Source organism: Cyprinodon tularosa, unplaced genomic scaffold, assembly GCF_016077235.1.
Source record: "Cyprinodon tularosa strain WSP-4 unplaced genomic scaffold, ASM1607723v1 ctg210, whole genome shotgun sequence".
In the NCBI taxonomy this organism is placed as follows: Eukaryota; Metazoa; Chordata; class Actinopteri; order Cyprinodontiformes; family Cyprinodontidae; genus Cyprinodon; species Cyprinodon tularosa.
In genome coordinates, this window is record NW_024038779.1 from 2,254,570 (window position 1) to 2,280,555 (window position 25,986).

General features: G+C 36.8%; 1 protein-coding gene across 1 annotated transcript in view; it reads right to left on the reverse strand.

Moving 5' to 3' along the window:
* Positions 1-869: 869 nt before the first annotated feature.
* Positions 870-25,986, reverse strand: part of ptprub (protein tyrosine phosphatase receptor type Ub) — a 270,284-nt gene continuing 245,167 nt past the window's right edge. Inside the window, 8 exon segments of the mRNA XM_038285405.1 lie at positions 870-2,135; positions 2,228-2,363; positions 7,839-7,996; positions 10,203-10,328; positions 17,391-17,450; positions 17,452-17,706; positions 19,722-19,871; positions 21,167-21,302. Of these exon segments, the coding sequence (XP_038141333.1) occupies positions 2,073-2,135; positions 2,228-2,363; positions 7,839-7,996; positions 10,203-10,328; positions 17,391-17,450; positions 17,452-17,706; positions 19,722-19,871; positions 21,167-21,302 (1,084 nt within the window). The 3' untranslated portion in view covers positions 870-2,072.

The following is a 25,986-nucleotide window of genomic DNA, read 5'->3' on the forward strand; positions in this document are numbered from 1 at the left end:
TCATGTATTTATATTCAAAATATAATGACAAGACTTTCTGCCTCTTGATGATTCATCAGATTATAATCTAGGGCCAAATCGTTGCTTTTCTTTTACTTGGATTGTAAAGAAATGCTCCTAAATCTAAACCTTTAGCTCTCGGACTTGTAAATAGGGAATGGAATATCTTACCCCAAATACAGACACTTTAAAGCAGTGAACATATACAGATTAGAAAATTAACAGTAAAATAGTTCAGTCCTTTCTTTAAGAATTTAACCAGACCCAGTTTAGAAATCACAAGTCCAGTTGAAGCTAAAAAAAACAGCAAAATAAATTGTAAAAAAAAAAAAGTCATGATGTGACAAACAATAAAAACAAAGGACATCATAATATCACGTTAAGTCTTCAGCATGCAAGATGTTGTCCTTAAGTAAAAAATGTCTTGTAAGGTAAATATCTTTCCCTACCCGTTTAGACCTGGCCCTTCATTAAATTGAATAAAGCACATTACTGTAAATACATGTCTTATTATTTAAACATGTGTAAAGCTGTTTTGTCTCTGATTAAAAAAAAAGTGCAATAAATTAAACAGGAAACCAGCCCATGCCAAGAAAAAAAAGTTTCTGTTATATTTAGAAATGTTGCTGGTTGGGCCAACTAATAGGATGAACCATATTCCTTATTCTGACCTCATGCAGGCAGACAGATCCGGTTGTCAGCAACATTGACCTGTAGCTGAAAAATATATATAACTCTTCTTCTTCTTTTTTAATACAGTATCTGATAGCCATGGAGCAGCTTCTGAAGTCAGAAGTTATTCCTTTTCTTTACCATATTCTTACCAAAAATAGGATGGAAATCCACCAGTAATGCTGATGGATAAGAAGTTGTTTCCCTCTGCACAATCTTAATGCAGCTCTTTATTAATACAGTACATATTTACTCAACAACAATAACAACAACTAATTTCATGTCAAAAAATCTCTAATTCCCACACCTGAAATGTTCAAATTGAAACTGATTTAGCTTTGATAGTTTACAGAATAACCTAATAATTCAGACAACGAAATAGTAAAACCAGGTAACGCTGCACTGGTAAGACACATCACCACAGTATTCATGGAACATCAGTTTTCACATCAGCACTATGGCAGCTCAGCACAGTTTCCTGCTGATCCTTTTTCTTTTGCATGGGGGTATATAAAATACAAACAATCACTTGCATGATACAGTTCAGCTGCATGTTTGTTGACATACATCGAGATGAAGTAGAAGAACAAAGCAAAAGGATTCAAGTCAGTCAGTCAGTCAGTGGGATTGGCACTGTGAGAGTAATGAGACATGAATCTCTCTTCGTGGTACCAGAAGTCCTGCTGCGCTGCCTGGAAATGCCCGGCTGTAGCACACATGGTAATCCAGCACACATGTAAGGGCAAAACACATCACACTGCAATACTATACAGTTTATTCTGCAATGCTGCTTAATTCTGGAGAATGGAGACTTTAAGTTCGGATTCTGAATGAGCTTTTCTCCAGCAGTATAAGTTTTAAAATTCATGTTTAGATTTAAAGATTTTTTTTATTTTTTTTTGGTTACCATTATACAATAAGGCAGTTTATGGTACTGTACATAAGTCATGCCACAATCACAACGGATTGTTTTTGCAGAGAGCCATTTGGAAAAAAAAAATGATTTACCCAAGTTTGAGTAAGTCAGCTCCAGCTTTGGAATAACCAGCCAGTCTCCATCCTGTTTGAAGAAAAATGACGCATAGCCATGGGGAACGTTCCTTAAGGTAGGGTCTGGATGTTGTATTTAGCACAAGAGGTTCAGTCCAAGAGGCAAAAATAGACCAGGTGAAACAGATATATCAAAAGGAGATACACATCACCAACAAGAAGGAAATAACTATTTTACATTAAAGGTTAAATGTTAGAACCTTTTTTTTTTTCCCTCAACATTCCTTCTGTTAGTTCAAGGCCGAGTCCAGAGGTCCATATTTTAAAGACGAAGGGAGGACACCGGTTGGCTCCAAAGCACATCTCCCACGTAGGAGGGAACCGCTGCAGCTGTCATAAACATTTAGCTGCTATCTGTCTTCAAAGCAGTCCAAGTACTCCAGGACAAGGTCATAGCAGAATCGATACTGGTCCTAAAAGAATAAATAAAAACACAGCCAGAAATTGTTATTTCTCTCTTTACTGTTCATTTGTAATAAAAAATATTTAACTCTTTTTTTCTTACCAGGGACTCCACCATGTTAGGTTTACAGTTACGTAAAGTTTTGACAGCATAAAAGATGTCCGCCATGTTCTGGTACTGGATCATCTCCAGGAGGATGTTGCAGGCACAGAAGGTCCCACTACGACCCCCACCATTGCTACAGGTAAGTATAAAAAGGATTTTAATGAATGGCAACACCTGTGAAAAACTCTTTTTTCTCATTATCTGTCAGTCTTCATCAAAGGCAGTACGCAGTGAGAGTAAAGGAATATGATTTCATTAAAGAGCATTTTGGTATTTAAGGTTTGCAGTCTTTTTGTTGTCTTCTTTTTCCAGCAGCCACTAGCATCTTTTGACCTTAGAATTTACAAAACGACATGCTGTTAAGCAGCTTGTCATATATCTTTTCTTCCTCCCTTAAAATGTTCATACAGCTATACTAGACCAGAGAGCTAAAATATCAACACAGAGTTTTACACCTAAAGCAATTCAGTGAGTATTTGAATGAGCATCATTTAGAAGCATCAATATATGGGGGGAAAGAGAGAGAGAGAGGAGGTGGAAACATCCCTTCAAAACCTTCTCGGTACATATAAGACTTAAGGAAAATGTGTTTTGCTCTGAACTTGAGATAACGTTTTAATGCTTATTGAAAGAGCTGTCAGAAATCCTCTCTTCTCATAAATACAGACTGTTTGGAGCACTTGGTCTTCGTTCAGTGGACGGTAATTTGTTGCTGCCCCCCAGGTGGGTATAGAAGTTGGATGGATAGGTATTTTTAAGTTTGGCTTTATTTATTCAGGTACATTGATGGGTTGAGGTCTTATTCTTTATTCAAAACTACTGTTAGAAACTTGTCGTGTAACACAGAATGCATCCAGTATGTGTGTCTGTGTGGAAAAGGAGCGCATTGCAATTCTTAGTATTGCATAATTTGCATAATCTCAACAGAATTGATCAAAACTTGTGAATGTTGATCATTGTGAAGAATTTGCACACATCATTCATACTTTTTCATAGTACATTCCTACTTTTAAAGCTTGCAAACTAGATTAAGACTGTATTGAAACATGTTTCTTCTTTTTTTTTTCCATCAAAAAAGTTATTTTATATATTTCGTACTCTTTTAGTTTTATTCTTTTGTGCTGGACTATATATATTAGCTAATTTAACAGTTCCCAGGACCCATTTACAACTCTCTGCTTCCCCCAAAGGGCCAAATGTTGGCTTAGCTTCGCATGTCTGTGGTTTATGCAATGATCTTAGATTTCAGCTGCATTCTTTCTAAATCTAAGTTCAATAGGTTCAGCAGTGGTGTAACTAATACCTTAAAAGAAAGCATCATTGTGGTGAAAAATTAGTAAAAATTTCCAGAGGGAGTGAATATAAAGCTCAGCTGCCCCACTTTCTTCCACAAAAACACCTACTGCCTGTTTGACCCATTATATACTAGTGTGTCGCACTCACAACCATGACAACCAAAGCACAAGCATGGCTGCAGACACAATCACAGTGACAAGCCGTGTCATCCCACCGACACAGTCATAATCACAGCTACAGTCTAAATTAGTCAGTGCAGCTTTTGTAGTGAGACATGGATGAATCAACTCTCCAAGTTCTGTTTCTAAATGCAGAGGTTCAGAGTTGTGCATGAACATACACACAGTTCAGGGCAAATCCTGTGGCTACAAGCGGGATCATTTAAACACACACAGCATGTAGGACTGAGTCAATCTTGTGTGGATCAAAGGGAAAGGAAAAGGAGCTGCAAGTTTAAAAAAAAAAAGTGAGGAATAGCAAAACATCATGCAAGAAAACACAAAGCTTCAAGAAATAATAGACGCTGACCCCCTGGGATCCCCTCACATGTATCGTTCCGGTTAAGAATAATACAATTTTCATAATTCTCTTAGTACTTCACAGAGCAAGGAGAAAGGACAAGTGAGATATAGTTCAGCCTACTATTTCAGGCTCCGGTATGTCAGCAAAATATAGCTGGATTGCCATGAAATTTCACTTAGCTAAGTTTTGATTATCCCTGAAGGGTTTGTCCTCTGAGGTTACCACCAAATTCAATATGAGTCTCAATTTTCCTCTAAGAATAAACAATTCTTTTGATCAATAAACTACTTAGATGGGATTATTCCACAACAAGTTTTAAAAGAGGAATTTAAATACAAAGAATGTCATTTATTAAAAGGCTTTTTTCCTAAAACGTCAACGTGACATTATTTTCTAACCTAAAACTTAAATAGTTTGTGTTAACATATGTGTTTATCTGTTCACTGTTGTTTTTCAAAGGAATGTGGAAGGGTGGTCATTCTGGGTTAGAGGTAATGACCACAGCGATTACATGACTGGAGTCAATGCCAGTCTCAAAACAACACTGAGGATCAAAGAATCCCAGAGCTTTTCATTCATCTGCTGGAAGAAATACAAAGCAATGCAAGAAAACCTGATAGGTGTAATGATATTGGTATAAATCTGAAACAACCTCTGAATTTCTGAAATCAAGTGAGATTCAATCAGATAGTGATTATAATGATCATAAGGATCTTCATGGCAAAACGCCCAATGACTGAGCTGGGACTGGGGAATGGTGAGAACTGATTAGCCCCAGTTCATTGAGTATGTGTTAATTTGGTGCATTAATTAGATTTTCTTTTCTCTAGATTTAAAGAGCAATGCTAAAATAGTCTATAAGCCTTTTAGCATAATACGGCTATGCTTATGGATATGTTCATAAGGAGGGTCAGTGTCTTTCAGTGTCTGTCTTTATGTATAGTCATCGTACCACTACAGGAATAATGATGTTAGTGCACAGTTCATGGTTAGGTTGGTAACCCATTTACTTCACTTAGCCCTATGTTTTCCAAGGCTAAAGTTGGCTAATTGTAGCTTCTGGTTTTATAATTAATCTAGATTCAAACGTACAACTTTTCAAACTAGGACTAGATTATTCTAAACTAATAACATAATCAAACCAACCCAGTCAAGTTCAAGTTGTTAGAAAGGGCAATTGTTATTTAGTTGTTATTTGTTATGACAGAGGTAATTGGAAAGTAAATAACACAGGTAACATACAAACATACTAAGTGCCTTGCAAAACTATTCAAATTCCTAGTTGTTTCAAAATTAACATGTGTAACATAAATGTTTATGTTATAATGCAACTATATGTCAATCTACAGAATCAGATTGTGTCATAGTTGATATAGTAGGAAAACATCAAATAAATTTGATGTTTAAATTTAAAGTAGAAAGATTTTGTAAAAACATTAGAGCTGCAGGTCTTCTGGGTATCTGGCTATAAATAGAGACATTCTCAGATGGCCATTTTACCCCAGATAGCTTAAACTTGGCCAAACTCGATGGTGACTATTGGTAAATATCAATATCCAACTCTTACTCCCAACTTTCCATTAAATTTAAGTCTGGATTTTGAAGCCGTTAAGCTAATGCATTAATATATTGGTCCTTAACCAGGAGTATCAAACCCCAGTTCTCAAGGGCCAGTACATTTAAATGTTTACATCTAACAGTTGTTTCATGAGCATTACAGTAGAACTTGGTCACATCCTTAGTTAAGGTCAATCTATGGCAGATATTTTAAACTCTAATCTGATCTGAATGATGTTTAGAGATAATGTGGTACTGGAAAGTAAATTTCATTTGCACGGAGAATGCCTTTACAGCCACTAAAAGATTTTCTTTTAGAGATGTCATGAAACCTGTGTTATCCAGCTGGACTTCCATCTTCCAGGTCCCTGAGTGAAGCTCTAGTATCAGCTCACGCAATCCACTGGATCTCCCCATAAAGCTCAGCAGACCGTCTCACTAACCAGGAGTCTGCAGACTGACCAACTTCATCTATCTCCACTCCACCACCAGTTTCAGGCCTGGGGGAAAACAGCCCTATTCTTTGCTCCTGTTCACGCATATCTATTAAATTCAGCGATATGTTTCCTGCCGAGGTCTGAGCGCCAAAGACAAAGTAATTCTATCAATACATTTCTTCTAATTGTCTTTTCTCTTCCTGTGAGTTTTTCAGAATGAATTGTATTCAGCTCCATTTATTGTCCTGTTAACACTGATCGCTCCCCTTTCCTGCTTAGAAAGCAAACCAACAACGTGATGCTGTTACCACCAGAATTCACTGTGCGGAAATGTTCAGGCAGACAGCATTATAAGTATTCCGTTGCACAAAGGATTTTGCATGGAAGGTCTCATGTGACCAACATGCTCCGTTCACTATAGATTCTCTCTCTCTAACAAATCTTAGAAGCTGATACAGAATAATAGTTATAGTGGTCTTTGAATATTATTATTGCCAACGGTAGCTGGGTTTAGGACTAAAAGCAAGTATTGGTTAAAACTTTTTAAATTTGTATTTGTGGTGAAAATAACCACTTGTATAATTTGTTTGTCCTTCAAATGTATGTTCTAGTTTATGTTCTTCCAGCACTTTCATTTCAACAATGATTTTGATAGTTTTGATGTGAAAAGGTTCAAAAGGTATGACTGTTAACAGCTACTGTAAATCCTATAGGTACCACACGTACAACGTTATGTTGCAGTAAAAAGAGTACATATAGAGAGAAAGAGATTTCTCTCTGCAGTAAACAAGGCTTTAAAATGTTTAAATCAGTTCTGGGAAACAATATTGGATTTTCTCGAAGCTACATCTGTCTAATCTGATTAGGCTGTTTTTGAGTTTATAACACTTCATAAAAAAACATGCATTTGATAGAGTGCTTCTTGCATAAAGTAGAAATATGTCCTCTTTACAAAACATAAAAATAGCAGTAGGAGAAATGCTACAAGCAGCAATAAATTGAGAAACAACAGCAACGAGTGGCATGTCTGGTGAAATACTGTCCTGGTCATCAGAAATGAAAGGCAATATCTATAAAGTACTGGAGGACAATCCACTTCCTCTCTCCTGGGACAGATGCAGCAAATGTGGGTGTGGGCGACTCTGCAGCATATACAAGCAATATTAAGGTAATCAATCGTCGTCAGTGCTTTGGCAGTGCTGGATTTAGTGTAGTTGGAGCCATCGCATTCTGTATTAAGGCATAATTGATTTGATCTGAATAATCTCCCTCCTGGTTGTCGTGTGTAACGCTGTGTGACAGCACTGAGTGATGTGTTTTCGGATGAGAGAGGGAGAGGGTGGCGGGTAAAAACGTGTGACGGGTCGGCAATGAGCTAGGCGCTCCATTCATATTCATCAGTAGGGTGTTCTCTTCAGGGGTTTGGTGTGACAGAGGCCCGTAGATACAGCATACTGCTCCATACAGTAGCCCAGCATGAAGCATTACACCAAAAATTTCATTTTCCACATTATAAAAATGCAGCCATGATGAATCGTGCAGCTTCTCAATGCACCAAATGACAGAGCAGGCTTGACACAGCCTCTGTCTCTCATCAAACAGATTTGCTTATGATGTACTGTGTTATTTTGCATTGCGCCCCTCTGCGAAGAAGCCTTATGTTTTAAATGTCATTCTTCACAAGCAGTGATTTGCCATGCTAGACCCTTTTAAAAAAGGGACAGAATGTTTTTCTTCCTCGCCTCTCTGTTCTTTGATTTACAATACATTATAGATATCCAGAAATGGTGACTTACAGGCAGTGCACAACAGTACGCCCTTCTCCACACTCCCTTTGCCACTTGTGCACTTGAGCCAGCAGGCTGAGGAAAGCCTTCTTGGAGTCGGGAACGTCCCGATACGCGGACCAGCGAAGGAACTGGAACTGACACACCACAAGCTGGCCTTCCTGGAGCTTTAAAACACATAAGATAAAATACATCAGCAAGTGTTGTAACTGAGTAGAACTTATGCCAGATATTTCTATAGTTTACAGACTTTCAATACCTAACCTGATAAAAACAGGCTGGTAGAAAGGAAGGGAATGAAAAAAGATACATTTAGATGGATGGAGGGACGGACGTCCCTCCATCCATCTAAATGTATCTTTAGATCAGAATCAGGGAGTTGTAAAAACTCTCCAAACTGCCTCCAGCCTTATCAGCTGTGCTCACTCAGCAGCCTGACTGTCACATATACTGTATGAGTCTGTAGGTGTAAGTGGGCCCTGTGTTCTGTGTGAAAGAGGTCCCTGTATGTTCATAACCCTATCTTGTACAATCTCACCCAACACTGAAGGACCAGCGGAGGACTGTAACTCATGCAAATTGGGCCAGCAAAGACATTCACGATGCACTAAGGAATAGCTTCTCAGAGATGTGAATTTATACTTTCCACATTTGCACTGTTTTCTTCCACAGATATGTGCTTACAATGCACATCCTCTGTCTTTTCCTCTCTAGTGTAGGATATCACGGTCTGAAACATGACATCTTCCCTATACAGCATATAGACTAGCTTAAAGTAGTTGAGGTATGAGTTATTTCTGTCTGATTTGATTCTGCCCGTGTTTTGTTAAGCTGCCCTTTGCCTGACTGATGTGAACCGAGTGGAAAAAAGGTGCCACAGGTAGAGAAGGGGAATGACAAGGGCAACCAACTGAAGAGGGAAGGCTGCCAATCAACAAAGAAAGTCGTTGTGGATTTTATAATGGCACAGGGGAGAACACTGTGAATACAGATTCCCTCTATAATTGGCGCAATAGTTATCCTCAGAAGAATGCATGCATGTTCTTAAGCAAAGAACTGCATATGGGGGGAGCCATGTTCTGTAATCTACTATCTAAGTCAGTGTCTTTATTTGGAATATATTACAATCACTTTGTAGTTCTGTAAAAGTTTAGACAAGTTTTTGAACAAACAAAAGGAAAATCTGCTTTCGAGTGTTGGAAAATACTCTACAACTCATAAATAAATCAGCCATTGCGGCTTTAAAATTTCTTCTTTTGAGATGCTAGAAACCGCATAAGAAATAATGACATCTAGAAATTGAAAAAGGGAAGAGAATGAGATTTACGGTACGAGTGTCAATGAGCTTCCCTTAAATCTGTTCCATTTAAAGAAAGCTTGATAAGATTCACTTGTGTGGCAATTTCATTTGATGTATGAAAGCATTCACATCCCTGGTACTTTTTAACATTTGTCACCTAAGGAACAAAAAAATTCAATGTGTCTGAAATCCAATATTGCTTTAAAATTTTTGAAAATGTTAATAGTGCAGAATGTCTCATGCATTTGTATGTAGCCCACTTTTATTTGATCCCATGGCAGCAATGCTAAAAAAAATGACTGGTTTTATGAGAATAGAGAAACATACAGCAATACAGCAAGTCTTGGAGAAAATCTGCTGGAGCCTTAAAAAGCCTTGGAACTAACATGAAGGTTCAATACTTTGTGTTAGAGTGGTCGAAGACTGTACCTAAAAAGATTTCATACAATGCATTTTCTGCTTGCAAACTGATGTACTTAGGTTTTCTACATCCATTCTAACCTAAATCAAGCTATTATACAAATAAATACTGCTATACTTTTCAGTCTGGATGTGCAATACTTGAAGACACACACTCACAAAGAACAGTGGTGCCAAAAAATATAAAAAGCATAGAAAATATAAGTTTTTAGTTAGAATGTGACAAAAATATAAAAAAGCTAAAGGTGTATTACTTGATTTGCACAGCATTGCTTAAAGTACTGTGCAGAAGTGTTGTTCCTCATAATTTTAAAAAAGTCAGATTTATAAAATTGTCTAAATCAACTTTTAATCAGTAGTTTGATATGCTTTCAAAGAAATAAGGGCTGTATAAAGATTTTTACAGTACTCTTGCTTTTTACTTAACTGCTACAATCTAAAAACTTCCACATACATTATACCTATAAATATCCGTCATAATAAATCAGATACACACAAACAAGAATTCAGACTGAGAGATATTTTATGTCTTATCCATCATCTATTTTTCAGGAGCAGCTTTTTAATGCTATATGATTACATTGCCAGTGAACACAGCTAATGTAGCTCTTAAAAGGTTATTTGAAACAACATGTCCTCTGCAGTGGACTTACCCTGGTGACGTTCTTGACCCTAAACAGCCGGGTAATAACATCTTCATCAGCCGAAATGGACAGAAACTCCACCTCCATGGGTCCGTACTGCTGTAAACCGGGCTCAGGCCAGTATTGCACACATGGCTGTGGAGAGAACAGGGGTCACAAAGAGAGGTAGTTTCATTAGTGATCTGACCTGTACAGCTTTAAAAATTATAAAAGAAGAGAGAATGCTGTGTATAGTTAGAACATCTGTATAAACTGTTGAAATGAAGAAGACAACAAGCTTTCCACACCAGTAATGAGTAAGCTAGTGTTACTACCTTTAAACTGCGGTTAGGAAGAGGATGCAAGGCATTAGAAAATGACAATAGAAGTGCAAAATAATAAAATCCAAAGTCACAAACAAGTTCTCAAAGTACGACGGAGTATTAGGGCCATACATGAAGAGAAAAAATATTTTTGCCATGACGAGATTAAAGTCGACATGTCGACTTTAAAGTCGAAATGTCGACATTAAACTCAACATTTCGAGAATAAAGTTGAAATGCCATGTTGAGTTTAATCTCGACGTGTCGAGAAAAGAGCAACCGCGCTCCACAGCTGCAGTCTGCGTTTGGAGAAAAGAGCAACCGTGCTCCACAGCTGCAGTCTGCATTTTAAGAGTGAAGGTAGTCTTTGACGTGCTGCAACTGTATAATCATCACAGGAAGCGGTGGCCTACCAATAATAACGTAACGTCTTTCCCTATGCTTACCCAGGCTCGCAGTTCTGAATTTGAGAACATGTCGACACGTCGAGATTAAACTCAACATGACATTTCAACTTTATTCTCGAAATGGCGAGTTTAAAGTCGACACGTCGAGATAAAACTCAACATATTTCAACTTTATTCTTGAAATGGCGAGTTTAAAGTCGACAGGGCGACTTTAAAGTCCACATGTCGAGTTTAATCTCGTCATGGCAAAAATATTTTTTCTCTTCATGTGTGTCCCTAATACTCCGTCGTACAAAGAGATGTCCGAGCAGGACCCTTCCATAAACAATAAAGTGGAGTCTGTAGAGCAGCTTTTAGGCTGAGGTCACAAATCCTCCTTTGACCCTAAGTTTTTAAGATAAAAGATCCTCAAAGTAGAGAGATTGAAAGGCAACAATGTTAGCAACTGTCTTTGATAAAATCAAAATTTACACCATCTTACTAAATATCGTATTCATATTAAACAATTGCAATATTTACCTACAAAAAATTAAAGCGGATTGTACCCAAATAAGCACCATATAACGATGAGTTACTCTAACAATTACTAAAAGTCCAGAGAAGTTGATATGGATTCCAATATGTCCAAGTCCCAAATGTTTCATGACTAAGGATGAAAGCAATTCAACAGTGTTTACATTCTAACTAAATGAGTGAGACACTGTACTGTGATAAATAGAAACTTTAACCTCTTAATGATCAGAGTGGAAAGTGTTCTTGTATTGAACTAGAAGTATGTGAGAAGTAATATTGGGTAAGTAATATGTATGTCTTCCTGAAAGAAAGGTACAGTTTTCGGTTGGAGAGTAAAATTGTTTGGAGTGATTAATCGCCTGTGGTCCATTAATATTACTGGCTGGCTAACATACATGCCTCCTTAAACTAGACAGAAACTTTTGGTGATACTAGAGTCTAAGACCATAAGTCATAACAGCACATATCTTAATCAAGTCTGAAGAATTAGTTTTTTGAATCTCGCTACTCGCTACTCAATTTCGAATCCAAAACGGGCCCCAAAACACTACCCCTACTAATAAACCCTCCTTTGAACACCCTGCTATTGTGCAAATTCTCCCACTTCGAAATCATGGAGGTGTCTAAAATTGTCATCGAAGGTGCATGTCCACTGTGAGAGAGTTTGCATGAAATGCTGACGGATCTCTCCAAGCCAAAACAGTAACATCCATCCTTCCCCTTTCTGTCTGATGCTTAATAGGTGCTCAGCTTGGGGGAACTAGGTAGAATAGAGAGTTGTGTTTTTGTTCTATTTGAAATAAGCTTTCTGATTCAACTGCTGACGATTTTAAAGAATTTTAGAATTTTAAACCCCTCTTCCTTTTGTTTATTTGTGCTTATTTTCAGTAGTGATTAGTGTATGCATTGTTATTATATATCATAATACTGTGATTTTTAGCTAATAAAGGTTCTATTGTATGGTGTTCTTATGTATTTATTTTATACAGTGAATGATTAATTAATTGGATTTATTCTTCTTTCACTAATATCCGTATGAACGGAGACACATTTATTTGGTTGGTGATGAATAATTTTGCTAATAGCCATAGTCTAACTTACTAAACTGGGGAAAGACAGCTGAATATAAACAGCTGATTCAGGAGTCCAACCTTTTATGTAAGAGACTAAGAACCATGGCCATTAAGGAAATTACAGATATAATCATTCAGCTAATAATAACTAATTAGTTTTACCCTTGATTTGAATGACCTATTAAATAACTAAAACTTCCAGTTGTAGTTAATAAATATGTTTATAATATTCTAGTAAAATGGCACAAAAACTTTCACAACATAATCTAAAAAAACTTCCACAAATCACAATATATATATTTTTTTAACAATTTATTTGTATGAAACAGCTGCAAATAAGTATTTGAACACCTGACTATGAGCTAGAATTACGACCTTAAAAGACCTGTTAGTTTGCCTTAAAATTGTCCATCTCCACTCCATTTATTATCCTAAATTACATGCACCTGTTTGAGGTCCTTAGCTGCATAAAGACACCTGTCTGCCTTATACAATCAGTAAGAAAACGACTACTAACATGGTCAAGTTCAAAGAGCTGTCCAAAGACTCTAGAGAGAAAAATGGAACCCTCCACAGGCTGAAAAGGGCTATGGGGAAATGGTCAAGCAGCTTGGTAAAAAAAAGGTCCACTGTTGGAGCAATCATTAGAAAATGGAAGAAGCTAAACATAACTGTCAATCTCCCTCGGACTGGGGTTCAAAGCAAAATCTCACCCCGTGGGGTCTCAGTGATCCTAACAAAGGTGAGAAATCAGCCCAGAACTACAAGAGAGGAGCTGGTCAATGACCTGACAAGAACTGGAACCGCCGTTTCCAAGGTTATTGTTGATAGTAAGGTAAGAAGTTGAAAAGTTAAAAAACATACCACTAAACTTAATTTTCCAAGTTTGAAGACATTTCCAGTTCAAATGTCTCGATTAGCGTTGAGTTCCAAGCTTTGTAGAGTAGCTTAACAAAGCCTTGTTGCTTAGAAAAAATGCAAATTGAACCAGAAGAACAGGTCCAGCCCCAAGAAATGAGGAGTCATTGAGGTCTTTGTTAGCCTGCAAAACCCGATACTGGCCTACGCCTCTGAAAAGGGGAGTCGTTGGGGTCATTGTTGGCCTGGCTGAACAGGTGAGATGTTTTGTTCCCCTGCATGGAGATGAGGGTGGAGATGATAGAGGGAAGGAATTAGCTCTTTCGCTACATTGTAGGTTTTTTAAAGCTGAAACCTGAGTCCACCTCCTCTGTTTAAGGCTGGGCTTTCTCTCTTAACATAAGTGGCTTCCTTTACACCCCTCTCAAACCACCTGTCTTCTTTGTCAAAAATGTGAACAATCTGGTCCTCAAAAGAATGTCCTTTGTCCTTCTGTCTCTGTGTTTCCTTTCCCTACTTTTCTAAATCTTAGGGATACACTGGTTCAGAACTTTGAGCTACTAAATAACCCCAACACCATGTTATGCTTCCTCCCACCTGCAAAATTTTTAAAGAATAAAGTATTTATTTTTCTTTCATAATAATCAAGGACATTTTACTTGCTTTCATTTCCCTGAATCTGTGCTTGATTACTGTAATGATCCCTTTTAACTGTCCTATTCAAGAGGCAAGGAAACAGCTCAGCTATTCCAAAGCAGAAAGAAATCTTAACAAAAAAAAATCTGACAAATGCCATTAGGTTTATGTTGATGCAGATTTTAAAAATATTTTTTTCAGTCAATAGTCTGGTAAGCAGTCATGCAAATGTATCAAAATAAGTAGTACAGATCATTTTATCAGCATTCTACAGATGGATTTTTGTCTTTAGCTTCATTATTTGTTTAGAATTATAAATAATCGAAATATTTACAGATGCTTCTCAATACATTAGAATATCATCAAAAAGAGCATTTATTTAATTAATTCAAATCAAAAACAGAATATTTATTTACAGATAAATTTTTCACATAGTAGTTAAGATTAAGTATTTATTCATTTTAATTATTGTGGCTAGAGTCAGCAGCTTCAAAAGGCAGAAAACATGAATACAAAAAAAAAAAAATCGCTGTTCACACAGAGCTGTATGCCAGCTTAATCATGGCCCATTTAAAGGAAGGAATACTTTGGGAATAAAAAAACCCAAGCAACATGGACAACAGTAACCTTAAAAGGTTTGTGTCACAAAGCCATTAAAGACTTTAGGGCTGCATGGACTGTAGCTGGACTCAGTGCTTTAGCAGCCATCAAAGACAGATGTACCAAGAACACAGGCTAAAACATTGGCTTTTTTCATTTAAAGCTACTTCAAACTCAGACACGATGCCAGAAACTATTAATTCAAAAATCTATGTTCCAGAGTCTGGAAGAACAGTTGAGAAGCAATTTTCAGAGATGCTTGACATCCAGTGTGAAGTTTCCACAGTTACCAGTATTGTTTTTGACAGCCATCTTAGATTAAGTCTTAGGCTGAGGCCGTTTCTTAATATGTGTATTTCTGCGTTCTCAAGTGCTCGTGTACTCGTGAAACGTCATCAACCTCAGCCCTAGTACTGTTCCGATTCACAAGAGCAGCAGACCGAGATCAAAGTCCCCGGATGTCCCCTCCCTATTTACTGAGTATGCATCAGAGCAGACTTGTCCGTTCTTGAGCTAGACAGCTGACCCAGCATGCACTGCGGCAGCAACAGCTTTCAATGGAGCGCTCTATTGAAAGTTCAAAGTTCTCTTTTCTGTTGCTTTTTTTCAATAAAAGTACATTTTAAGATAATTCGAGGCAAGAATATTATACTTTAAAGCGTCACTATATGGTCTATTTACCGATTTAATGCGTAATTAAAAAAACAATTTCCGAAGTTGAGTGGACTGCAGCAACCAGCGGACCTCTGAGGCTAACGGCAGCCCATCTGCAGCAGCCCTCTCTAGACATAGCTGTGGGTGAAGTACCGCAGGCTTTGATGGCGATTGTTTTTGTTTTATTTGGAAATTTTTTTTATTTGATTAGTGCTTATCTGACTGTGTTAATTATTATTCCCCCACTAAAGAGGGAATATTAGGGAATAATAGGCCCATCTAGGCATGTAGTATGAGCCGGGCATGAGGTGACATCACAGGTACGCTTCTGTTCCAATTGACCCATGTTTATGCTGCATACTCCCGTTCTCACCAAGTCCATACTTTTCTGTGTTCTTCTCAAGAACATACTTGGCAAGGACACGAGTCCGTACTCGCGTTCTAGTGAATTTAGAAACAACCTTAATTTTCAGGACGAAAAGTATTATTAGTCTTAGTCGCATTTTGGACATTATGATATGTGATAGTTTTAGTCGGTTTTAGTCGACTAAAACCTAAAAAGGAATTAACAACCAGATTCTTCACCGGACAGACAGCTCTTGCCTAGATACTACAGTTGTTGGGTATGGAATGCTGCCATGCAGTTCATCATTGTTGTTGGGCAGAAAATTTTTATAGACTTCAAATAAACCTTTTAATGAATTAATGCCCTACTTTATAAAAAAAAAAAGTGTCTCACAAAAGTTGTGAAAATAACAGATCTTGTTCAACACATTACATTGTTTAATGTAGCAGACAGGCAAGCTGACGAAATGTACAATAAAGGAATGGTTTAGATATAAAAGGTTTCCATCCCAAAGCAAACACTTCCTGATTTACATTAAATTATGCATTACACACAGATCAATGATATCTTCATTACTACCAAAGAACAAAAACATTATTCTTTCTACCCTGCAATTTTCTGAGAATTTGCCCCTTGGATACCACTGCTCAGGAGTCAAAATAGATTTAAATTCACAGGGTTTTGGTATTAAAACAAATACAGAGAGAACCTGTAATGCCATGGCAATCCAGACCTAAAATGAATGAATATGCTAACTAAAATGTTGAAATATTTAAAGGAAAGATAGAAAATGTTTTAATAACAATACAAGGAAACATTTACATCATATTTAAATAGATAGAAATGAGAACAACGAGAGAGAAATATTCGAAGATCTATATACCTTTTCATCTGGGTCTCTCTGCAAAAATAAACAGAATGCAATGAAATATTTTCTTTGGATATTAGTTAGGGATTCCTTTTGGTAGAAATTAAAGAATGTTTAGTATCACCTCTTGTTAGCTGGAAGAAATAAAATCTTGAAACTTAGAGAAAAGTATCTAAGTATCACCCCTTCTCCTCCTCCTACAATATGGAGGCCGTCAAGGTACAGTACAAAATGGCATCTGCAAAGTCTACATGACCTTTCTTAAGTGATGGTTTGTTTACATGGATAATTCTATCAATCATATTTTATCCGGTCTGTATAGGATATAGATATAAAATAATTGCCATCATGGCTTTGTCCAGCTGCTGCCTACCTTGGTGAAGCAGGAAAAAGACTAATACAAATTGAACCCAGTAGAACTTTTTATTGCCTACCTGGAATGGGTTACAATAGTTGAATAAACTTTTGTCTCTCAAAATGGTATCGGTGCCCTATTTGTTGGTACTCGCCGATACCAATACCACCTTTTTAGTGCTGGATCGGGGCCCCGTCCGATACTGGTATCAGTATCGGTGCAACAATAGTTATTGCACTGTAAATATGACAAACTTTCTAAGTGTTTTGTGAATAAGTCTTTTATAAATGAATCAGGTAAAAAAAAAGGCTTGCACCTGTGTTTAGGTATATATCGTGAGGACTGAGGTGGATTAGTGGGATGTGTGTTATTTAGTCATGCCTTAAAGTCTAGCTTGTAATAACTTAAAACCTGACAAACCGGGATGAAGTAAAGGAAATAGGAAAAGGAAATGTGCATTTCAATCTTTGAGCCTGAAAGCAAAAACGTGCAGAGGTTTGTGTGTTTTAGTAAGGTGAAACATTTTGTTAAGTTTGTGCCAACAAATCACTTGTGATAAAAGTGAGCAGAAGTCCTTGCTCTTACCCATGGTGAGTTTGACTGGTTGAGTTGGTTGAGCATGACGACTGCTGTGCAACCATAGTCCGAAAACCAGCCTCCAAAAATCTGCTGTGGTTCCAGGCAAAGGGTGAGGGGTCACAATGAAGGCAGCCTGCCGGTGGAAACTGTCAGCGAGAGCCGCATTGATGTAGTTATTGCTCTCTCCTTCTGTAGTGACCAGGAAGGCAAGGGCACGATCAGGAGGCAACACATCCATGCTGCGATTCTTTTCTCGGTTTCTGGGCAACAGAGCGATGCTGCACTCTTCCACATCCAGATGGGGAGTCACAGAGTTCAGTGTCTACAAATGGAAATGTTAAAGCAGAGCATTAAAGTAAAATCAGTGATCAATTTAGAAAAAGACTAAATTAAGAAACGAGGTACACAATAAATCTAACAAATATGAACTAAAGCACCATTTCCAGTATAAAATAATGTATCGATTGCTGTTTCAGTGATGTAAGGAGAATGGTTGGGATTTCTGCAGAACTAAGGAAAAAAGATTATTGAGAATTAGCCGAAATGAAGCACCTAAAGGTCTAGTTCCCCTTATTCAAATAATTTAGATTTGTCAACACATAATATGACATTTGTTTCAGGAAAAATACAGGTAGGGGTTATTAACTATGTTATACTTTATTAATCCCACCTAGAAATACAATAACAAATATTGTATATGTATGTGTTTATATGTATAAAGTATTTTTGAATTGAATTGTTGTGTGATTTAACAAATCTCATTCATGTCTGCTCAGACCTTTTCATATTTAATCAATCACTTTTAGCTTTATAATCCCAAAAGCAACGCTATTTTAGACATAACAAACAGACATTTGACAAAGATAAATCCTTTATAGTTATAAGGTTTTTATCTATTTATAAAACATAGTGTGATTAAAAATAACAAAAGATGTTTAAAAGGCACATAAAGCACATCTTGACAGTAAGTCACATTTCATTGCTTGATGGAGGTTGGATATAATTGTAGATTCCATCCATCCATCCATCCATCCATCCATCCATCCATCCATCCATCCATCCATCCATCCATCCATCCATCCATCGAACCAAGCCATCAGCTCCGGGGCTGGTCCGGGAACCCAGGTGGACGGGGGTAGCGAGCCAGCGAGGGACGGAGTGCCCAAACCTGACCCGGTGACGGTAGCCTGGACACCGGCGGCCCCGTGCTCCCACCGTCTGCTTTATGGCGGAAGTTTAGAATAATGAAATTTGCTAAGAAAGGAAGTGTCGATGGGGTTTGAACTTCTCTGTTCACCCACTGAACTATCGTTATTCATCTATGACAATGTAAACTCGGTTTTGCATTCTATGACCCCTTTAATAAAACACCAAAAATTTAAAGATGCATTAAAAGCATTTGGGAATACTCCAAAGTCATGTGACTAATTTGAAATATGTATCTTAAACAAAGCAGTTGGAGGCAATCAAAGAGCACAAGGCATTTAAATAATTTAAAAGCTGCCTCTGTTGATGTCTACCTGTACTGCTGTGGACTTCTTACTTAACCGAAAATTATACATGTTGGGAAAACTGTATTTATACAGAGAAAAGAGAAATACAAAGGATTTGCTACAAACCAAGTTGCAGTTGAACTCTCTGTTCATTTGTTTCTAGTTACTTTAGACAAAATAAGAAAATATGTGGGTCATTAGAACAGAATATCAATAATACATCTATGAGCTGCTGATCTCCATACTGTTTGCAGAGCTCATTGGGTGGTGAACATGTTTTTAAAGTCAACGCCAAACAGATAAGATTACAAGATCAAAGAGAGCAAGACTTAACATTTTCCTTCATGAACAAGGAACAGTTTGTAATCAGTGCTGCACCACCTACAGTGACATTTCTTAATCATAAACAATCTATCCATCATCACTCCAATAATATGCAAACTGTATGAGGATAAAACAGAATGAAATTAAAGTAGGAGTATAATCCTTTTCCTGTAACACTTTGAAATGCTAAACATGGAAGTGAGTGTTGAGCAGAGCAGCACATGGAGGTGGCTGAGATGGGTAAGATGTGGAAACAGCTGGCTCTCCACATTCTTAACAACATCTAATAAAACGTTCTGCAAGTGGAGGAGGATCTTGATGTCAGTTATACAGAAATAAAACGGAAACTAACACCTCCTTGTAAACACAAATACAAGCATATATACAGTATGCATGTTTGTTTATGTCATCATTTGTCATAAAGCAAATCTTCTCCAGAAGCATTTCTGAGCAAATAATGAAGGAGGTGATGTAGCTGAGATTAAAGCATTCAGGGTAAAGAGTGAGTCATCAGTCTCACCTGAAACTCCTCCCGTAGCGGAGAGGAATTGCTTTGAGAATCCACCCTCAGCATTTCCTTGTAAGTGACTGCGAACTCGTTCACCAAGATGGCCGTCTCTCCGCACAGACAGGCCTCTAAAATGGCATCATGGATAAAGATATACTGCTCCTGAAAAGACAAAGGGTCAATCAGTGCATTGCTTTTGAATCCATGTGCATGTGTCATTTCAGAAAGCACATCAGGGTAGCTGTCAAGTAACAGCTGAAAGAAAAAGGAAAGCTGAGAAGTATATGTACAGTGCCTCTTGCAAAAGTAATTTATTTTACACAAGTTTTCATGTGTTGAAGTGAAAATAGGAAAGGGGGTATGTGTTGTTCTCAGCAACTCTAATTGTAGACAGCATTTCTTCAAGGTTTGATCATCATTCTTTTTCTAGATCAAATTCAACCACATTATTTAGAGAAAATCTGTGAACATATTTAAATCCTCAAACTTTGCCATATAAACTCATTTGGATTGGGGCTGTGACTTTGATGTTGCAATTCTCCGCACATGGTTTAATCTCTATCAATATATTGTGAAAAGTGCACGAAATTATACATCACAATTATAAATAGGAAACCAGATCTACTTTTAGAATGAGTTGTTCTGTTCTCTTTTGTTCTTTAATGTGTTTCTCTTAATGAATTGAGTTACAAAATTAAAGGATATTTTAGTAATATTTTCCTTTATTGGAAATATAGCTGTATAATACTAATACTGTTCAAAAAATACATAGGGCTGTCAGCTCCAACATGTAGCGGTAGGAATGTTGATGCCTTGTTTAGCCAATTTGCACACAAAAAAAAAAATTACATATATTTATGAAAACTAATTATATTTTGTTAGTTTAGAATCAGATTGAAACAACTAATAAAACAAACAATAATTTTCTCATAGAATTGTAAAGATTTTGTGTAAAATACTTCATTTAAGCACTACATTTTTCTACATTGTATCGCAAAATACAAAGACTTTGAGGTGTATGAATAATTCTGGTCTGCTTGTAAATAAGCAAACAATCAAAATGTGTTCAAATAAATGACTTTTTGTTAGTGATATTTAAAACGTGTAGTGGGATTTGTTTACAACACATAAGTATTTATCTCCAGTCTAAAATGCAACTAATTCATTGCAGGATTTTCATTGCATGGGATGGCTATTTCATTTTACCAACCATATCGAAGACAGCTCATAGCCACACATTGCAAAATGAAAGACAATCTATTACATCTAAATCTATTACAGTGACACAAGAACCAGAATTGGATTGTATGATTGTAATATGGCTATACTAATAGAATGGCTTTTATCAGTATATCAATCTGTCCAGGCTGCTGAATATGCAGAGCGGTGTGCATTAAAATAAAAGAAGTGTGACTCAGTCTGTGAGGAGGTTTTCCCTGCTGCACATTTGTTCTGACCTCTGTCTGGATCATGTTGATGCGTCGAGAGCAGAGGGTTTTCACACAGTTGTAGATATCCACCACACCTTCGCACTCGGCCATGTCCAACATGACATCCAGCACGATGTAGCAGCCGGTGCGTCCTGCCCCCGCACTGAAACATAAAGGCCACAGTTCGCTGAAAATTCTCAGATTAGCTCTTGGGATCTATTTAAAGGTAAGAAAAGGCTCCTGAATCTCTGATAGATCCTGCAAATCTGTAAGAAATAATAAAATGTTGACTTTTTTTAATTACAGTTTAAACAACCTATGTTCTTAGTCATTCACTATCTGAAATAAACAAGCGTTTCCCACTCCTGACTGAGGCATGGAGCAGGGGTGCAAAAAGAGCTGTTATGGAGGCCAAATATATATTCTAGGGAACCACAAATAAGGGTTGTTTCTTCCATCTAATTAAAATAGGGTATATCAAATCAATATATCCCCAAAAACAAATTCTTTAAATTTCCATAGAAAAGGGATGCCTCAATCACTGAAGATGGGAAACCTAAAAACACTTTTTAAGGTTTGAGTGGTTGAATATCAAGGGAAAAAATGGCTTTCAGTGTTTTAAATTGTGTCTGGATGTTTAGAATAGAATAGAATAGAATAGAATAGTCCTAGCCAGTGCATTTCAATATAGTGGGCCAGTATGATCAAGTTTGTTACTGTTATAAATTCAGGCCACAATGCTAATTTTTTATGAGCATGTAAACCCTTTAATAGACATTAATAGAATTCTGTCCAGCAACATTTCAGTAAGACTGTTGCTACGCTGAAAATAGTTAAAATTACATTGAAATGTTGCTGATAAGCTGACTTTTAATAAGCTTAACAGCTGGTTTATAAACACATTTACCTCCTTATTCGCATATATACTGTATACATATGATGTTCAGACTCTGTCTCCCTAATTGCTTGAGCCAGCTTTGAAAGCAGAACTTATTGAAAGCAAAATGGCTTGTTTATCCATGAGAACCGACTGATGGTCAGAATGTTTGTTTGTTTTTTCTGCCAAACGTCACTGGTTCAGTCTGAGAGATCACATGTGGAGGGGAGATACTGTATGAACATTGCCTCTGGAGAAAAGGCAGAAAGAAAAAGGGGGAGTCCTAATTAGCAAAGAGACATAGAATAGAGACACTTTCAACTGTAAAAATGTTTGCTGTGTTAGAAGCAAATGATAGCATAGAAGACAGAATAGTATGACAAAGGACACAGTTCAATGTCCAGTTCAGTTAAACATTACAGAAATAATACCAAAAAAAACGTACTGACAAAACAATTGCATATTCAAAATGATCATTGGATGGAGACTTCTTTCCAATCAGACTATATGATCTGATTGGATTGTCTCTGTGAAGTGCCGTGAGATTATGTTTATGAATTTCTGCTATATAAATAAAGTGAATTGAATTATAAAAACAAATAAAAAAATAAACAGAAGCCTTTTTGTTGTACAAAAACACCTGGAAAAGCTATTACCTATCTGAGCTGATTAAAGTTTTAAAGTAAAAGAGGAATATAAGTGGATGAAATTGGAAGTGGTGCAAATAACAGTGTGTATAAGAAAAAACTATGTCTATCCAATTCAGATATGGAAACTGTGGCAATAAGAATTGGACCTGCAGGGAAAAAGAGAGAAAGAAAACTGGGAGGAAGGATCTTCCGTAGCTCTGATTTGTGCAACCTTGTGGTCCTATTTAATATCCAATTAAATCAAAATGATAAAAAATTGATAAAAGATGCATACTTTGGTACACTATTTGAGTATTATTTTGCATCTGCATCAAGGAGTGGACTAGTCTATATCATTTGAAGTGTGCAGAGGAACAATTTTCAAAGTATGTGCTTTCCAACTCATGCATACCTGTGGGGAAATATTGGGATACTTTGAAGTACCAGAGGCTACTTAACACCTAAATGTTGTTATGCTGTTGGGAAACGTTTGCATTGCATTCCAAAGTGATGTAGGTTATTTGCATGATAAAGTACAATAAATGCCCACATCACTACTGAAGTGACTTTTCGTGCGAAAACAAGTGTATGAAAATACTGATTTACCTCTGTGGGTGTGCTTTGCTTAAAAACAAACACTGTACAGACTGTTTTTTTGTTCTTTATCTCATTTTGCTGGTGAATCCTGGACAATGATATGGACTTTTATGATAGTGGAAGATCAATTATTCCAAAGTAACATACTTCAAATGATTCCTATGTAATAAACTCTATTAAAAGGATGATATTACTAAATACAGTGGATGCTTGGCTAGGTCTACTCGTGTCCTCAATAAGCCCTGTTTAAATAAAAAAATAGAATTTAAAAGTTTTGGAAGCAAGGTCTTTGCGTTAATCTCTGCAATATTTCAGACTGGCTAGGTGGGCCAGTGCAGTCCAGCAGTGCTTTGGGAACTCTGCAGAAGAAGTAGGTGAAAAAAGGTTGTTAGTAAACTATAATCCATCACATACGGCCAGACAGCACATCTCATCTGCTTTCTATGACACTCTGGGGGCCTTCTGCAGCTCTTTAAGCATAGCATAGCACTGCTGAAACAACAGCGCAAGAAAGAATGCTATTTCAGATCCTTATTCTTCAAAAGCAGTCAGGCTCATTAGCAGCAGCAGGGCCTGTTGCTAAAACAGCTTTTTGTGATTTTATGCAATGTCAACTGACTCTTTTTTTAACGACTCTTTTTTTAATGCATGTTTTCCTCTCCTTAAATTGGTAGTGATGATTTATCTCAGTATATCAAAACTGCAATATGATTTTGATGATTTTGTCAAAATTTTGTTTTGTGCTTTTTATATGAAACTGTAATAAAATAGTATAGCTTTCCAGATGTATACTGATGAGAGTTTTATATATGGTTTGTAAGCACCTTGCTTCTGCTTCGACTCAGCTTTCATAGTATTTATCTGGAGTCTATTGCTGACTGTAAATTCTCACTCTGAGTATAAAAATAATCTTCTTTTTTTTACATTAATTATTTATTTATTATTTTTACATTTATTATTTTAAAGTTATCAAGTAAGTCTCATAGGCAAAACACCCTGATGTCATGGCATGTCAACCTATTAAAAGACTAAAGCAGACAGGAATACCTACAGTATATAGCAATTAGATCTACCATTTAATGATGCAAATATTTCCAAGCACTCTGATTTTTTTTTTCTCCAACTAATTACCCAGCAGACTCTTCATCACAAGCAGCACCCACAACAATCAAGCCACTAAGAATGATAATCAGGCTGCTATTATACCAGACAGGAAGCCTTTTAGATCATATCATTGTCAGGTTCTTAAGAAACAGAATATGATGAAACCCATTTCTAAGTTCTGATACTGTAAGGCTACTCAGGCGCTTGTTGATCACTGTCTTCCACTTATAGTTTTTGTTACATTTAAAGCAGTATTCAGTGTAATGTACAGTGTAAAAATTCTTAATGACTAACATCCTGTGAGGGTACAGCTGGCCTTTTTTCTTTTTGGGGTCACAGCAAACATGCTCCCTAGATAATGAGTAGTTTCTTTTGAGAAAATAAAATAAAATTATTTTCATCTTAACAGTGATATATCATTGAATAAGATGTGTTTGCTTTTTCTTCAAGATTTTTCCATACTTTTTCCCCTTATTACCTTAAAAAATAAATGACTTTTGAACCTAAATATATTACAGGCACAGAGAGCATTAAAAGTCCTTAAAAAAAGGAAATAGCATTCATTGCAGTCCAAGCAGTTCACCCCAATATGCCTCTAACAATAGATAGCACCCAGATGAGGTTGTGTTGTTATTGTATTAAAAAAGGGTTAGGGTTAGGGTTAAAGATGGCGCAGGCACTTTACTTTACCTGAGTTACGTGAGTTATGTGACAAATAGAGCAAAAAGCAGTGATCAAAGCAGTAAAAAATGGCCTGCTGCATGCTCTTGCATTCGCATTTTCTTTTGAAGTGGAGAATGCAGGTCTTTTAAGAAATCCTCCCCAAATACTTTAAATGGTTTTAGAAATTTGGATGTAGCTTTAAAAATGTAAAGCTACATCCAAATAAACAATGAGGAATAGAACAAAAAATCACTTTCACATACTAATCACCACATTTCTGTCACATTCTTGTAAAAAAATTTATATCATGTTGTATCTACATTATAGGAACTAGAGGCCGGATGAGGAAATGAGACTCATGAGAGACATGATAGTTGCTGTCGGTAACTGCAGCCACCAGCCAAGCCGCCACAGGAGAAAACAGAAACAACTTTACAGAAAGGCCGTAAACACTGCACTGCACTGGTGATGTTGTTTGCATGTTTACTACGTCACTTCTTAGTGGGATTTGAATAGATGTCAGTTGTCTGCCGACTATAGAGGAGTCCATTGCTACCCCTGACAATGTTTGAAACAAGCTCTTATTTTTCTTCAAATAAAAACCAAAACAAGCACCACTTCCTGTATCAAAGCTGTGTCAGTGTTCCCATCTGTAGGGCTGAGCGAGAAATTCAGCCTGTGAATTGCGGTGTATTATGCAGCACACAGCCTATTGAAGACAATGGAGAGATACGTGGATGGGCCCATTGGTTTTTAGCGCCATATCAGCCTTTAGCATTAAACAAAATGGACATGCATGTATATTCTTCCCCAAGTTCTATTTTTTTTTTTATTATTATTATTTTGAGACAATAGATGAAGGCCATATCAGCATACAGAACTATTATAAGCAAATATCATTTACTTATATAGAAAAACAACAGTTTCCTTACCCTGCATTTTGCATTTGTCCTCTTCATGTTGATCTACAGTGTACT